This window comes from Idiotropiscis lumnitzeri, chromosome 12, assembly GCF_059441095.1.
Source record: "Idiotropiscis lumnitzeri isolate Australia: NSW breed Sydney's pygmy pipehorse chromosome 12, RoL_Ilum_1.0, whole genome shotgun sequence".
Taxonomy (NCBI): Eukaryota; Metazoa; Chordata; class Actinopteri; order Syngnathiformes; family Syngnathidae; genus Idiotropiscis; species Idiotropiscis lumnitzeri.
The window spans coordinates 19,828,686-19,845,992 of NC_142402.1; the positions used below are offsets into that span (position 1 = coordinate 19,828,686).

The 17,307-nt window shown below is 44.8% G+C and overlaps 2 protein-coding genes across 2 annotated transcripts; one reads left to right on the plus strand and one right to left on the minus strand.

Annotated features, from left to right (window-relative positions):
* Nucleotides 1–528: 528 nt before the first annotated feature.
* LOC148326409 (chymotrypsin-like elastase family member 3B) lies at nt 529–2,781 on the minus strand. The gene is made up of 7 exons (XM_088310562.1): nt 2,624–2,781; nt 2,369–2,543; nt 1,354–1,479; nt 1,132–1,268; nt 912–1,054; nt 694–846; nt 529–581 (listed from the first exon to the last, which is right to left on the minus strand). Exons 1-7 carry the CDS (start codon nt 2,658–2,660, stop codon nt 564–566), a joined length of 789 nt encoding a protein of 262 aa, XP_088166688.1. The 5' UTR covers nt 2,661–2,781; the 3' UTR covers nt 529–563.
* Nucleotides 2,782–4,506: 1,725 nt separating this feature from the next.
* On the plus strand, nt 4,507–16,868 carry wnt3a (wingless-type MMTV integration site family, member 3A). The gene is made up of 4 exons (XM_088310656.1): nt 4,507–4,622; nt 9,804–10,045; nt 15,864–16,129; nt 16,234–16,868. Exons 1-4 carry the CDS (start codon nt 4,549–4,551, stop codon nt 16,711–16,713), a joined length of 1,062 nt encoding a protein of 353 aa, XP_088166782.1. The 5' UTR covers nt 4,507–4,548; the 3' UTR covers nt 16,714–16,868.
* Nucleotides 16,869–17,307: the final 439 nt, after the last annotated feature.

Sequence of the window (17,307 nt, forward strand, 5' to 3'; positions counted from 1 at the left end):
ACCGTCCCAGCGTTATCTGTATTTTTAGACCTTTTAGGCTCAGTCATTCTTGGAATCAGTGTTTATTATTATGAATTAGGGCTGCACAATATACCGAAAAAAAATATTGCAATACCGGTCCAGGCAATATGCACACGCAAAGACATGCAATTAGTTTTATATGGAATTGTATGCTTTTAGTGGACCAGTCCAATGCAAAATATGCGTTATCTAGCTAGGAATACATTGAGCTTGTTTATTTCATCACTTGAAAAAAAATCTTTCATTTGATAATAAAAATATAATTTCTTTCGGTTCATGTTAAATATCGCAATAATATCATTATCGCAATATTCAGCACACATATCGCACGTGTTTCCTTCAACATGCCCCAAAACGCATCAATTTTTAAAGTGCATGATAGTAAAGGAATAAAAAATTCCAATAAAGTCCTATGCAGGAAATCTTCTATTTTGGATTGAATTGCAGGACTCGTACTGATCCTTGAATTGTCTATTATTTTGTGCATAAAATTAAAAAGACAAACAATGCTGCTCTAAAATATTTTATCAAGCCAGAAGCATTCAGTTTTGGGCCATCGTCTGCAAAGACACACCAAAAAAAAAAATAGGTGTCAAGACACATTTACGGATAAGTTGTGAGCTGCTTTTTTTTTTTTTTCCTCCTCCACGAAAGTGTATTGAGATTTGTGACCTGTGTGATCCAGGGGATGAAGGAAGCCACACGGGTGAAGACGGTGGGTCTGCGAGGGGTGTTACAGCCTCGCCCGTCCACAAAGCTGCTCACTCCTTGGACGTGCCATCTGCCGTCTCTGCCTTGACAGTTCAGAGGCCCCCCCGAGTCGCCCTGCAACATGGCGGCACATATCACAAATCTGGCTTCTTTCCAATGAACACCCCGCTAAAACTTACATGGCAAGCCGACTTGCTCTCTCCTCCCGCGCACACCATTGTCATTTTGGCGGAGCTGCCCCACCACTCGCTTTGACTGCAAATGCTGTGGCCCACCACCGGTAGGAGAGCCTGCTGTAGTTTAGCAGCTCGGGGCCCACCGGCTTTAAAACAAAAAACACACAGCATTTATTTACATAGCAAGTGGATTTTTTTTTGGGGGGGGGGATTGGAAGCTCACAGTAGAGGCGACCCCAGCCTGTGACGTAGCAGGGCTGGTTGTGGCCGAGGGTTTCCTCATGTTTCGGTAGGCATGCCAGCTGGACCTTGTCGTTGAGGACGGCACTCTGCTCCAGTTTGAGTAAGGCAATGTCATTTCTACCAAAAAAAGTGCAATTACAGGAAAGACGTTTATTTTTGGGGGGAAAATTTGTGCTGTCTACTGTGGGCATGACAACATTACCCGCAGGATACACAGTTGTCGTTCCATTTGGGATGGATGATCATTTTCTCCACCCGAATGGACTGTTCGGGTCCCTCGTCCGAGCTCATATCGTGCTCAGCCAGAACAACCCTGTATGTGTGGAACCTGGAGCGGGCGGAACAAACAATCACCTTTGCGTCACGTGACAGACGGTGGATCTCAAAATTCCACACACCCTCAAATGCACTCAGATTTTTGTGAGAGATCAATATAAATCATTGGAAAACTTTTCTATTAAAGGGGAAGTCAAGTAAAAAATGTTCTTTACAATAAAACGTTCTCGTTAATCACAGTATTCTGTTGTGGAACATGAATTCAAATAATCCACCCATTTTCATCCATCTCAGGGTGCAGCCATATTGCCACTTGCCGTTGACAAAGTGACATCACAGTGCCTACGGGCTCAGGTAGCCACCAATCACGGTTAACTTGTTTTCTTAGTTTGGTCATGTGACATTTGTAAGATAAGCCCTAGGCACTGTGATGTCATTCCCTGTCAACAGCAAGTGGCACTACAAGACAAAATGGCTGCCACCCGAAACGGATAATTAACTGCATTTCCTTGATTAATTATGTGTTTAGACTAGTAGTAATTTTTGGAACATATGGTGAAGAATATTTTGGACTTGACACTTCCCCGTTAAAGTGACCTATAATCTGAACGATTTAGGTCAATTTAATATTTTTTTCTATATATACATATTTTTGAGGAAAAAGTTAAGTCAGCTGATCTTAAGACAAAAACAGTAGGCCTTTGCCAGAAAAAAAAAATGCCCCAAAAAAACGTAAACATCTAAAACTCAAGGTTAATCACAGGCACTTTAAATTGTGAAAGTCGGATGCTGTCACACTTCGGTCACACTCATTATGGAAAAGCTTAAAATAATGTCATTTGGTTTCATTTTTTCATCACCAATCACAAAAAACGAAAATTTCAACAGGGGTGTGTAGACTTTTTATACCCACTGTACTTCTCGACATCTTAACAGCTCACGTGATGCAGTGTGCAGCGGTCAAAACCCAATTTGGAGCAATGAGGGTTCCCCCGCATGTCGGGTAGAAGGACTCCAGGGAAACCTGCCACGGCCAGCTGTATGGACGTGCTTCGGCGCCGTTCACCACACGTTGGGTGGTGTCAGGCGGGTAGCTGGGAACTCCGCAGCCCGACACTGCGGACGAGACGCCACAAGTCCGTCAAATGGGATTTAGACACCTGCATCCAATATTCAAAACGTTTTTTAAAACTTACCGGCCGTGACAAACAGGAGGACAAGTGCTAATTCCATGTCTTTATTATGCCTCCCCCCTAAAATAAAAAATAAGGCTTATCAAGCGGTGCTATTTATGGCCTAGATGTTGAGTTTACCTGGGAGTTTCCCCCACCTCAGCCAGGTGGTGAGAAAATAACGTACGAGCCACAGCCCCTGTCTTGTTAACTAGATTTCATGAGGAGAGTTAGCCTTTCACAAAATTGTCCTCTTTTTTTTTTTCTTTCAAGCTTCCTTTGAGTAAAAATCCTGAACACATTAAAACAGTGTTGTTTAAATTGCATCATGTTACAGTAGCATACTAAATATACTTCTTCTCGTTTTTGGTTTTACTGACTCCCACTACACGACTGTAAATATTAATGTTGGTCAAGATTGTGGTCATTGAAGAGCCAAGTATTTTTTAACAACTAACAAGCATGTTTTGGGAATGGGGGAGGAAGCCGGAAAACAGAGCCACTGTTGGGAGAGCATACAACGACACACAGAGAGGCCAAAGCCTGGATTCGAACCCATACCCGCCCAGCTGTCAGGCAGACGTGCGCAACGTCTAACTGCCATTTATTAATGGCCACCAGGTGGCGCTGACATCTTTTTTGACCGCCTTCAAGCCAACTGCTGAGCGCTCAAACTGTTCGGGATTAATACAACAGAGTTGGCCAAATATTTGAGAAATCAGTCACCTAACTGTAATTATACAAAATGAGGTTGATGACGGTGTGATATTCCAGAAGTGTCGCTGTGAGTTTTTTTTTTTTTTAATTATTGTTGATTTTAGTTTACAAATGATTTATGGCCGACTTACTTCAATTTGCTGACCCCTGCTGGCCAAATGATGTAAATGTTCAATATACTATGCTTCAAAATGATGAATATTTCGTTTTTCTGTTGCGGTTAAGTACATCACGTGCCGTTTTCCGAGGATTTAAATTAAATTGTTGTGTTATTGGCGTTTGTGTCATTCAGAAAATTTTAGGATTGATTTAAAAGTAAAGTTTTTCCGAAGTTGTATGTGACAATATTTGGACATTCTTCGGAGATCAATTAAATAAGGACAAGTTCAACCGAATGCATTTGAAAGGTTTATCGCAAAAAAGCAATTTTTTTTTACATAAAACGTGATACAAACTTATATAGTGTAACCGTCGTCGTTGCTTAATATTTCGTTTGACTGAAGCAGAAATAAACTTTCTTTTTCGTACGACTTTTTTTAAATTCACTCATTAAATTTAAAAAGAACCCCCACTCCATATTATCCATTACACCTGAATGGGGGAATGGGAGGGGGCCTCATCTTGCCCCCCTTAAAAAAAAGCCCTTGGAGAAGTCAATAATGGTCCCGAGCAATTCACACATATTTATTTCTGCATTTTAGAAGCTTCAAGCCAGGGAGTGAAATCCGGACAGGTTGTTATAGCTACGCAATCGGCGGGGGTTCCGACGTCTATTTAAAAGCCCCCCCCGACCCCCGGACCCTCCCCCCTTTAAACTACATTATATATCACACGCACTGCAATTCTCAATGAGCTCCAAAAAAGACATCTTCAAATTGGCTCCTTGAGCGAGTGAGGAAACGTATTATCACAGATCACCCTTTGGCAATTCCTCATGATTGGGTCCTAAAAAAAAAAAAAAAAAAAAAAGGAGGCAAGCTTTTTAACTTTTTTTTTTTTTTTAGATGACTGTCAGCTTCTGCCACGGTGTGATCGCCACGCGCGAGTTGATTGGCGCAAAGCGATAAAGAGCCCATCATCGCCACTGTCTGTTGTTAATTCTTTTTTGTGGTGGGGGGGATTTTTTTTTTTAAGGAGAGGGGGGACCACTTTGGATCCGCTCGGTGTGCGCGTCAGGCGGGCGCGCGAAATCAGGCATCAGGCTGGAGAGGTTCGGACGAACTTTTGTAAGGATGATATTCGTTGGATGTTTCCTCTTGTGGCTGTGCGGGCTCACGCGTGTCACGGCAAGTTATCCCATTTGGTGGTAAGTCACTTTGGATGCAAAAGTCACTTCAAATCAAATGAGTGTGTGTGTGGGATGTTAAAATTATGTTTATGTATTTTATATTATATCGTTTGTATTTCTCGTTTTTATATTTTGGGAGAAATGACTTCATTCTGCGTTTTTATTTGTGTCAGTTTTATTTAAAAATAAGTAGTTTTTCCAACAAGGGTGCCAAGGGCTGGTGGTTCAATGCATATGAAGTTTAATAAATACAACAAATGACATTTATTGATAATACATGTAAGGCAGGTTTTGGACAGTTATTTTATTTTTTAATTAAGGGAGATTTTCCAAAAGTTGTCTTTTCCTTCTGAGAGTGCAGCAGGTGCAGAATTTTGGCGTCTGTCCGCGTGAGCGATGGTCACCCACATTTGAGATGCTTGGACATGTGGAGGTCATTTTGGGTCAAAATCACCTTCTGTCCGCAGACATGTGATGAGCACATCTTTGTTAAAAAAAAAAAAAAAACTGTCTAAAATGAGATGATGATGTTTTGGGATGACATTGGCGTTTGTTGTGGTGTCAACTGCATTGCATCATCCGAAGAGGTGTGTCCAATATTTTGTCCTTTCCCACAAGTGGGGAAGTTGTGGTTTCCCAGCAGTTTGTTAGTAAACACGCAGCAATTTTGCCAAATCTTTGTGGATAGAAAAGAAATGAGCCGTTAAATGTGTGGATCCTTCATTTAGTTTCCTTTTTTTTCTCCCCTGAATCTTTTCTACATTTAGAACGACATCAATTTTCAAGCCGGAGACATTCTTGTTTTGATAAACAAGTCACCTTTGACAACAATTGAAGAAATTATTATGAGGAATATTTGTCAATTTTTTTTTCCCCTCCAAGCTTTTCATAACAGTCACACTCTCATCACGACAATGTGGCAGAATAATGAAAAATAATGAAAGGCATGATTTTAATTAGATTTTGTCACATCCCTTACACTGCCCTGATAACTACAGTGGCAAAATGAAACTAAAAAAAAAAAGTTGCTTTTTTATTGTCCACCTGTTAAAATGATTTGCTGAAATCGGCCATTTTAGTCATGAATTTTCTTTTTTTTTTGCAAGTGCGCCTGATATTTTGTCCCCACCCTGTCATTGTGGGCCAACTGCCCCTTTAAGACCCCCCTCTGATGACTTCAGTGACATGTGACCAGCGTTTTGTCTTTCTTCAATGGCGGCGGAAGCGAATGAATGAATTAATTTTCGTCATACTAGTTGAATTTTGTCAAACTTAACAAATCCACTTTGTCATCGTGAAATCAGTTGGTATGAGAAATATAAATCATCGATATTTTTTAACACGATACACTCTTGTTGCTAAGTGAAGGTTCTGCTCATTAAATGCTAACATTCGCCAAAAAAGTCCAGCTTCTCTCGAAATCCATCCATTTTCCAAAAAGCGAGAAAATCAAGTTCAATGAAAAAATGAAGTCGCCTTACGTTTTCTGACGGGCCGGATCAAATGCTCTCATGCACACTTTAAGGTCCACTCGCCATATGTTAGCCACCCCTATCTAGAGAAACCGTTAGCTGCCGTGAAAAATGGAATCATCATTTTCCAACTCAATAGTTTTCCCGCGCCGTACATCATCGTTTCCGATCCCCTCTGGTGCGGTTCTTGCCAGGCGTCAATAACGTCCGTGCGTCAGACGCAGCGAGCTCAGAGCTCATGGAACATCACAAACAAAAACACAATTTATTTATTTTATGACTCAATATTTGCACATCGGGTGTATCTTCCTGTAACGGGTCCCCTGCTGCTTTGAGTGATGAGAAAGTTCTGATGGAGCTCAGCTGGGAGGAAATCCTGATATAACATTTTGGGCCTTACATGGAAAAAAAAATGCGGACCCACATCAGAATCATTACTCGATGGTTCTAAAAATAAAATAAAAAGAAAATGTAAGGATGCCAAACGTGGCACACAATGGAAGGATGTTTTCCATTGTGTCATCAGAAGAGAAGCAAATTCCGACGCAGCTCTCGACCTGATGGTTTGATTTTTGCCAGGTAGATCAAGTTGCTAATCGTTGACGTCATTGTTTTAGTTTCATTTTTTTGTTTGGTGGCAACTGAAGAACACGAAAAAAAAAAAATTGTAAAACGCTCGCTCGGCCCGCTGCGTCACTCTCCGGCCTCGTTGCCCCAAAGATGCTCTCAACCTGCCGTGACATCGCCTGGCTGCACCCGGCAAAAAAAAAATCATCCGCCATCCCCTTCCCCCTTCGAGTCCACCCCACCTTTAGAAGATAAATACCTGGAGGTGAAAGCTCGCCGCACATTCCTTTTCCCAAACATATTCTCTTGATGTCAAAGTCGGCTCCAAGGCCCCGGGGGCCCACGAGTAAAGTGGTAATTCTGAAGCGCCCTGCATGGGCTTGCTGAAATATGCATTAAACTTGCACTGGATATGCTCATATGAGAGGGGGGGGGCAAGCGTGTGCCCGGACAAATAATTGTACGTGTATATGCGATTTACTTAAGTATTTATTGGCAGCAACTTCACCCGAAAGAGACGGCTGATTTCCTCAGAACTTTGGAGCAGGCTCTGTCACTGTCAACGTGGACCAATGAAAGCCTTTTCAACATTTTTCTTTCATGTTCCAAACTTCATCAGGACAGTTTGAATGTTCTTTTCTGTTCTCGGTGCACCAAAAAAAAAAATTGTCCGTCAAAGTAGGACTGGATGAGTTTGTTGTCAAAGAACCTCTGCAAAAAATCTTTCGGGTGGAACAGTCAAAAATTGCAGGGAGTGGAAATTAGTTTAAAAAAAAAAAAAATGATGATCATTTGAGGTCGTCGCCTCCAAAATCGTCATTCGCTCATCGGGAGTGCGTTCGGAAACGCTCTGTCAAATTTAGAGTGCTCCTCAAATGGACTTTTTGGTTCTTCAGCCAAAAAATCAAGTAGGAGTAAAGTAAGTACGCCGTCTGTCCGCTTAAAACTACGTTAAAATTTTTCTTTTAGTTTAAAATGGCTCCCGTTAAACGGAATTCGATGCTACGGGTCCTTGCGATGAAGGCCGAGGGCTAGTTGCCATGGTTACCGTCCTTCTCCTTCTTCTTCTTCTTCTCCTGAATGGCAGACGAAGAACAACAACTTCCGCCGCAGGTACGGAAGTAGAATTGCGGTTGCCATGGAAACTAGTAAAAAAAAAAATTACAGTGCTGGTATTTCTTCGTCATTTTGGAAATCCTAAAAAAAAAAAAAAAAAAAACTCAGCAGAAATTCACCAATCATCCGCGAAAAGTGAGGAAACTGTAATTTGGTCCGTCAAGATAATTTTTTCAATCCAATTCCCAAATCTGAATTTTGAGATTTGCGTAATTTGCTGTGAAGAGACGCCACCGTTTTTTTTTTTCTGTGAGGCAACCGAGGTGGAGGAGGTTCAGGATGTGAGTGACAAGCAGCTCTTTAAAAATGCGAGCCGGCGGCGCTTGTTTTCACCTCCCCTGCAGTATCAGAGTGATGAATTGGTCAACACGGACGGGCTTCCTTTGCATTTGCACTCTTTTGTTGTGCGGGAGCGGCGGAGCCAAGCAAAAGTCTGCTTTGCTCCGGGATGCGGACTCGCTCGGGCTTTCTGCCGCCGAGTCTTGTTCTGTTTCGGGGAGGGGGGGGGGCGTGTTCAAAGCGACGAGGGCCAAAGAGAGGTCAATTCGTGATAGCGCCGCAGACGACGGCGACTTCCTCCGAGGCCGTTGTTTGCCTTTTTTTTTTTTTTTTTTTCCTGTGATTTACTGTCGCCGTATAGGCGAGAAATTGTGCCAGAACCAGTGTGACCAAAAAGATCTGACATCTGCCCCAGGGCACGTAAAACCGTAATTCACTCGCTGACACGCCGTGACGCCTGACGGCATCGAAATGTAATCTGGAAATTCCAATCGCAACGAGCCGTTTGTATCATCTGAAGGCGGAATGGAGCTATTCAAGGTCGGCTCGTTTGGAGGCGCCAAGCGAGGGGTCCATTTTTTTTTAGGAAAAGAGCCTCAAGACAGTGTCAGGATTTTTGCTAATCTTGTTGTGATTAATCTTTGGACGAAAGGCCAACAGATTGCGAGTTGGGGGGGGGGGGATAAAATGCAGAACAAAGTTTTTTTTTTTTTTTTTTATTGCAACAATCTTTCTTCAAGAATGTGTGAAGTTGAAATTAATCATTTAGGTTGGGCCGAATTGTCGGGCGCTACCTTTTGCGTGGCAGCAACCGGTATCATTTGGGCGGATCAAAAGATTAGCGGCAACTTTAATAGGCCGCTGACGTGGCACGCTCACTTGCCAAAAAGTCACTTTGCGGCCAACCTGCGGGGCATTCGCCCCAAAGAGAATAATGGGGGCCGTTCTTTAAACAATTTATCTGTCGTGACTTGTGTCGAGCGCTCCGAATATTGATTTTAGTCAGGTCAACAGTTCATGTATTTCGAGAAAATTTCCAATTTCTTGGATTACTGATGTCTGAGACGAAACAACGAAGACAATCACGTGGCTAATGCCAGCTAGCGTTTGAATCGCGTCGACAGTCGTGGGCGCAGCGCTCGACTCTGTCAAGGATGAATAATGATTCGAGGTTGTCGACAGCACAAGACAGCTGAGCAACTTTTGGGAGTTTAAAAAAATGCTGACAGTCAAAACTTAGCATCCTGCTTCTGCCGCAGCGCCAATGAAGCGAGCAAGCTAAAAGGAAAAGCGAATAAAAAATAGCCAGGATGTCATGATTGAACCAAGTTTGCGCTTGTTTGCTCCTCAAAAGAAATGAGGGGAAGGCGGCGAGTTGTCGTGCGTGCGTGTTGATACGCTCTCTGAAGTGTCCTCGTCGCGTTTGCACTCTTATTAGCCCAAGATGGCGGTCTGGTTAATAACAAGGTGTTAGCTCTCCTGGTTGTCGGTTTGAGGTCGTATGAAGACTCGGAACAGCATCGTGGACTTTCATCTCAGACAGAAGCAATCTGCCGTGCCAGGCCTGCAATTTCCTTGCTCCAAAAAAAAAAAAAGGCCAGGCGTCTGCAAGTTGGTGAGGAGGTTGACGGGCGCCTAGCATGCTAGCATCTGATAGTCAAATTAGCAATCACGCATCCAGAGATGAAATTACTCTTCCAAACGTTCTTAATTGTGTTTTTTCGGGACTACAACTCCAAACGCTAATGAGTTTGTATGCGTCTAGGTCGCTGGCGGTGGGCCACCAGTACTCGTCTTTGGGGACGCAACCCATCCTGTGCAGCAGCATTCCGGGGTTGGTGCCCAAGCAGCTGCGCTTCTGCCGCAACTACTTGGAAATCATGCCCAGCGTGGCGGAAGGGGTGAAGATCGGCATCCAGGAGTGCCAACACCAGTTCAGAGGGCGGCGCTGGAACTGCACCACCGTCAATGACAATCTGGCCATTTTTGGACCAGTTTTGGATAAAGGTAATTCCCCTTTTTTTGTGTTTTGTTCCTGCCAATTTTGATGATGCACTGCTGTGGTTATCATTTTGGGACCAAATTCGCGATCTCAGACAATGTGATTTTGAGATCGTCGTTTCTGTATTAAAAAAATAAATAAATAATCGAGTTGTCGCCTGTAGTCCCGGAAGTAATTTACCTCTAAGCTGCTGAAACTATTTTGCACAATAATAGGTTTCAAAATTAAATTTTCAATCAATTTAGCTTTGCTACATGAAAGTGTTTTTATTAATATAAATTTATCTACAAAGTGATGCGTTTTCATAGACAATATTACACATGAATTAAAAATTATCCTTGAAGGAAAGTAGTTTTTAAATACCTCTTTAGTGTCCTTGTATTATTAAGCTAATATATTTGATCATTTGTGGCATTTTCTAAATGTCACTGTATGTAAAATCGCAAATCAACTCGAAATTGCGATATCTGTCCGAAAAATCCCAGTCTCATTTTTTTTTTTTGTCCTGAAATCGTTCAGCCCTTCCCTGCAGCACTTTGTCTAATGTACCGAAAATGATTTTCTCTGCCGCTTTGTGACCTCCCAACAGACCATTTGACAAGTGTTGCATGTGAATTTCATGACACATTCTCAAACCACCCTGAGGAGAAAGACGCCAAAAAAAAAGTCTCTTCTCGCAAGCATCAACCATCACGCTCACTCAAATCCTTATTTCAATAAAACAAAGACAACGCTACGCCCCAAACCATGCACACAATCAAACTGCGTTCGGTCTTGTTGGAGTTTTGTTAAAGAGGGAATCCCCGCCGATTGTTCCGGTGTTGAACTTCTGAAGCGCCTTATACAACACTTCAGACTGAAAGGTGGCGTGTTATGTCAATATGTTGACTTTCAGTGATGATGAATTGCAACTTCCAGTCAATTGTCAAGTCATCAAAAAAAAAAAAAGTTATTTTCGTAGTTGAACTTTTCTAAAATGGCAGCTAATTATTTTACATGTGTTTAGTATTAATGCAGTGCTTCTCAGTTATTTTCTGTTACGCCTCCCCCGAGCAAAAAGAAAACAATTTTCACCTCCCCCCACCACCACAACCCACTCTCTCCACCACAACTCTAAATAATAATAATTAAAAAAAAACAAAAGCATTTCGGCTGCAAAACAAACCTTCACCGTGAGAGTTAATGCTCAATGAAAGCGCCGCTGCCCACTACTGGAGAGGATGTGCAATTACACTTTATTGTCGTACGGCAGAAAAAAAGCATGTTCCCCCGGGTCACACGCGCCCCCCCCCCCCTCAGCATTCTCTCAAGTTCTCATGAAACATTTCCAACTCCGTCCCGGTTCTGAACCCGCCACCCAGCGACGACCACAAATTGAACTTAAACACGCGGAGGTGAGCCGGAGCGACGGCTTTAATCTCTTAACACTTCATGAACTCTTGAGCCTCCCAATAAGGAGACTTGAGGATGAATCTCGAGTGAGAAGGATTCTCCACCCGAGTTCCTTTTGTGTCGCAAAATCCCTCCGCGTCTCCCGCCCTCCTCGAGTCCAAATTGCCGGGTCGCCGGGTGTTAAAGGGGAGGCGGCAACAGGGCTTCACTAGATCATTTTGATTGGATTAAGGTCAGTGAAGCCCTTAATAATGTGAGAGGTCAAAGTGGCTGGATTACGTGCCTTTGTCGGAGGCCAACCCGAGTGACTCGGGAGCTCCCGGGCCTTTGATGGGGCTTCGTAGGAGAGGGCTTCCACTTCATTGGATTTGATTGATGCTGCTGTTTGTGTGCGCTTCGGGCTCATTGTCCTCGCTGGTGTCTGTTTGTCTGCAATTCAGACGATAGTGTGTCCATTTCCTCCCGCTTCTTTCGGGCCAAAGGGGAGCAGGCGTCTTTATAGGTCTCCTTTGCCATCCGTAATGGCCCTCGTAATCCTCACCTTCAGTCTTCGGAGCGGTTAGCGGGCAACGTTTCAGATGAGCCGAGTGACCGCAAACGCAGCGGTGGGTCGCGCCTTTTCACATGTGCAAGTGCATCTGCAATTAAATACACACTTTTCCCTCCCTTAGCCAAAAAGTAAGAATATGTTTTAGATTTTTGAAAGGTCACCAGTGATGACTTTTGGGTGTGTTGATTCCACGTAGCACCGCCCCCTCACGAGTGAGTATCCAATCACCTTCAACGTCAGGCCAGCGAGGAGGCCTTACTGTCAACTCGTGATCTGATTGGCTATCGCAACTGTCTATCAAATCCGAAAGCTCATTGGCTTTGACAGAACGGACGCCTGCACGATTGCGTCTGAAGGCCTCGGACGAATAGTGCGTGCTATTGCAATTATGAAATCTGCCTGGCAACACGAGCGAGTTGAATTCTGATTGGATCAAAACTCTCACCTAAAAATTCAACACTAGGATATAATCCGACATCAATGTGAAGAATATGATGATGATTTCTTGATTATGTGAGGCCATCGAGAAGGCCTTGAAGGCCTTGACCGCCCGCCACGGCTCAAACGCCGTTCGCGACGTCGTACGTTCAATACGGTCAAACAAGGTGCCGCGTCGTCGCTCGTCTTCCCTCGGTTTTCCCTGGCTCACTCCACACCCCGAATCGCCAGCCCTGCCTGCGGGCGGCGTCTGCGTCAGCACTCATTAATTTGCATTAAGTAAAGTGTCAAAACATGCACGGCAGGAATCCGCCCGTGATGAAAGGTAACAGATAGCCGTGCAGGTGTTCTCAGCGCGGCGAGCCGATCCCGGAGCTGTTCTTGTGGCATTCCTGCTATTCACGGAAACACCTCCCTGCCATCAAGCTACGCTTTGTGAGTCAGTTGACGGCATTACGGAGGCCTCCTTTAAAAGCAAATGAGGCAATCGTGGTTATTACGCAGGTATTACCGGTATAGGTGTACACGGTCACGCCTACGTCAAACCACGAGAAACTCGATTGACGTAACGCGTACGAGCTGCGAATCGCCAGCTCCCACGATCCGACGAACTGAACTCTTGCCTTCCCTTCCGCAACTCATCCGCGAGCGGCCGAGTAAATAAAATGCATTGTTGACGTCTTTAGCCGTCAATGGCAGTCAATGAATTAAACAAGATGTGGGCGATCCCCGATGAGCACCCGTGACCTGCCGACGGGAAAGTGAAGGTATTTGGGATGAGCGAAGAGGGCTCGGCTTTTTCCCGAAACGTCTGTCTCGCGAACGCTGGGGGAGGGAAGCCATCGCGCCGGCGGTATATCATTAACTGTGTGCAAGAAAGAAAGAAGGGGTGTGGCAAATGGAGTTGATGGGGGGACCTTAGCCCCGCTCCCCGCTGGGCTGGGCTCGGAGCACAATATCTTTGCAACCATGAGATTAAGCGGGAGAAAAAGTGCTTTTCCCCATTCACACGCCCTTTAGATTGTTTTATTAAAGCATTTGAAAAGGGATTTCCCCGTCCGCCGACAAGCAGGGTCCAGCCAATGCATAGTTCTCTGTTGCTATGACTTAACTTGCTCCCCACTAATCAGTGGCCGGGGCAAATTTCATATCAAATATCTGGAGCCATTGTGGGGCTAACGCAGCGTGACAGTGGAGGCACAATAGGGGATTGAACCCCCCCAGCAGGTTGCAGGGACCGCTTGGCCCGCCGGCGTTTGGCAACGTTTGCCGGCGAAGCGTCGCAAAGTGTCATGAAACGCCATCCGTTGCTCTTTAAAGCAAACGGCGGAACTGATACGAGAGCAGGTGAAATAAATGTGATTGTGGCTGGAATTGGCGCCAAAGGTCAACCTCACGTTGATCGGCCCAAAATCGTGACGAGGCATGCGAAGGAAACGGCAACGTTTGGCCAAATGTTGCGAGGAATGGGCACGTTTATTTTTACTCGCAAAAATCCACAGATGAGTAACCAGTGCATCTTTTTAGTTAGCATGTTCACATTGAGAGGCCAGGGCCTCTTTAATTGCTTCCCGGGTCTCCTCCTTTGCTCATTTTGTCCCCGGATAATCCTCTTTTCCTCACCCCGTTCATCCCTAAACTCGCTTATCCGTCGCCGCATCAATGCAAAGCGGTCAAAGGAGTTCATCAGGGCTCCGTGTTCGAACCACACGTTAGTTTCAGGTCCAAAATTGCAAGTCGAAATTTGCCATTCATTTGAATGGAAAATTTGCGATGCTTTTTTTTTAAGTGATAATAGACAAGTTTTCCCTCTCTTAAATAAAATTATTTCATATTTTTGTGAAGCATGCACAGGTGTTTTCAGACAACATACCCGCCAGGATCTTTTTTTTCTTCTATCCTGACAGTTAATTTGCTCAACAGTGTACTTTTTGACGGTTAGGATTCTGTTACATTTATGGCACCTCGCGAGCGTTCTCGCATCGAGTCGCCGTGCGGCGTAGGCGTTGGAGGACGACGGTGGGCCCTTTTTCTCTTGCGTCATTGTTGTCTAATGCCCTTTAGTCGTTCAACTGGTTGGAACCTGCTGAAAGGGAGGAGCTCCTCCTTCTGCCTTTCGCTTTGTACTTCTCCTCCTTCACTCTTCATCGTCAGCAGAAACATGCACGCATAAATCCTTTTTTTTTTTTTTTGGGACGTATTACAAGACGTGATTGCACTTATCCAACAATCGCAATCACGTTGACCCGTTGGTGGCGTCCATTTGCTCGCGTTTGAAAAGCTTAATTGAGTCTCCTAATGATAGGCCTGTCAGGCTCGTGTCTTCCTCTCACGATGCCTGATGAGTCATCAGTTAACGATGTCAGCCCAGAGACAAAAGGCCCTCGCTGGCCTTCTTCACAGACGCGACGATTGATGTCTGGGATGAATGAAGGCGCACGCCGGCACCTTTTGTGGCGGCTACCTAAACACATGTGGTCGACACGAGTGACGACCTCTGCGACAGAAGTTCACCACCTGAATGTGTTTCAAGTGGTCTCGTTAGCGTGGGTTTGCCTTTTGAGGCCGTGCAAGACAGGATTAGCAGGTTGTGACCGACTTTCTCCACCACTCAACTCAGATAGTGAGATCCAAGATGTGCTTCCATCGTGCGATTGGGGTTCAGTTGAACATTTTGAGGTTTAAATTTGCACTCGGATTCTTGCATTGCTGCTGTGGAAATGTAAAAACATGAAAGGTTAAAGTGGTTGTAAAAAAAAAAAAAAGATTATTTTAGTAATAATTGAAATTGCGATTATTTTTCTTTTTTACAAAACTAAAAAAACTAAACAATTTTAGACCCATGCAATTTATTTTATCTTAATTTTTTTTTAAAAAGTTGCAAATATATATAGGTGAGTATGGTTCCCTTGCATAAACGATTGTAGTTTACTTGCAATACTCTAAATAAACTCTGAACTCAAATATTATGCTGTATCTAATAATCGTTTTTTTTTTACGATTTGTAATTGTTGAGTGTAACAATCGTGAAATATCGATTCTAATCTTGGGCTGTCATGCTGAGTGAGATATTAGCTTCAATCGTACAGCAGAAGTTGGACTTTCCCAAAACGACAATGATAAGGTCGATGTGGAAGTTGCAATAAACTCGATGAGACTTCCCAGTTCCAATCGGAACAGTGAACATCTGCCACTGGAAGCGGAATCGTGGAAGTCAGCCTTTGCACTTCCTCCTCAATGGGAGAATCCCCCGTAACTCGAATGTTGGTTTCGTCTCGGGTTAAGTTTCTCCCCTGAAGAGCGGAAGCTGCTCGATCAGGGAGTCTTCAATCCTGTTCCTCCATGTCCTGTGCCATGTCTGTTTTCCATCTCGCCGTGCTGCAACACACCTCATTCAAATGATCCGATGGATCGAAGTGTCACCTAGTTCTGTGTCCTTGCAGCCACTCGAGAGTCAGCTTTTGTCCACGCCATCGCCTCGGCCGGCGTGGCCTTCGCGGTCACCCGGTCCTGCGCCGATGGCTCGGCCACCATCTGTGGCTGCGACACGCGTCACAAGGGCCCCCCCGGCGATGGCTGGAAGTGGGGCGGTTGCAGCGAAGACGTGGATTTCGGCGGCATGGTGTCCCGAGAGTTCGCCGACGCCCGGGAGAACCGCCCTGATGCTCGCTCGGCCATGAATCGCCACAACAACGAGGCCGGACGCACGGTGAGTTCACCTGCCATTTTTAGGAACGGCTGCCGCCGGTCTGGTTGTGCCTCGATCTAAGTCCCGGCACGGATGACTCATTTTTTTTCTCGTTTTATCCTCAGTCTCTGTATGACAACATTTTCCTGAAGTGCAAGTGTCACGGGTTGTCGGGCAGCTGCGAGGTGAAGACGTGCTGGTGGTCTCAGCCGGACTTCCGGGTCATCGGCGACTACATGAAGGACAAGTACGACAGCGCCTCCGAGATGGTGGTGGAGAAGCACAAGGAGTCGCGGGGCTGGGTGGAGACCCTGAGACCGAGGTACAACTACTTCAAGCCCCCCGGCGACCGCGACCTGGTCTACTACGAGGGCTCGCCCAACTTCTGCGACCCCAACGCCGAGACGGGCTCGTTCGGCACCCGCGACCGCGTCTGCAATCTGACGTCGCACGGCATCGACGGCTGCGACCTTCTGTGCTGCGGCCGCGGCCACAACACCCGGACGGAAAGGCGGAAGGAGAAGTGCCACTGCATTTTCCACTGGTGCTGCTACGTCAGCTGCCAGGAGTGCGTCAGGGTTTACGATGTCCACACTTGCAAATAACAGCCGCTTCTTCGTCTTCAAGCTTCGGACTTTGGACGAGACCCGTCTGTCCATGGACGGACGGAACTTTACATTCTGTCAGCCTCCATCTTATGGAACGCACCGCAAGGAGGATGTTATGAGATGTTGCGATGCTAATGCGGACCACCATTTTCTCACAGTGACTCAGAAAGGACTGTTTGGTAAATGTCAAACACCATATTGGTGTTTTTATTTGATTTTTTTTCCTCCCAAAATGTTACCTTTGTGTTTCGTGTAGTTTAGTTGAGAATAGTACAACTAGTGGCGGCACGGGGGAATAGTGGTTACCATTAGGGCCCAACCGATTAATCGGCCGGCCGATTTAATCGGAGGACCGTAGCTCTTTTAAGTATTATTATTTTTTTAATAAACACATTAACACATTACTACATAAAACAAAGATAACGTTTTAAAATTCACCTCGCTTAAAAAAAAAAAAAATCTGTTAAACTTTTTTGCCGATTTTTCTCACCGTTGTAAAGTTCACTAGTGTTAAAAAACTGCCCAATGTTCTTCCTGGAATACATACTGTATCGATAATCGTATTGAACACGTTAAGTGACCAAAAACATC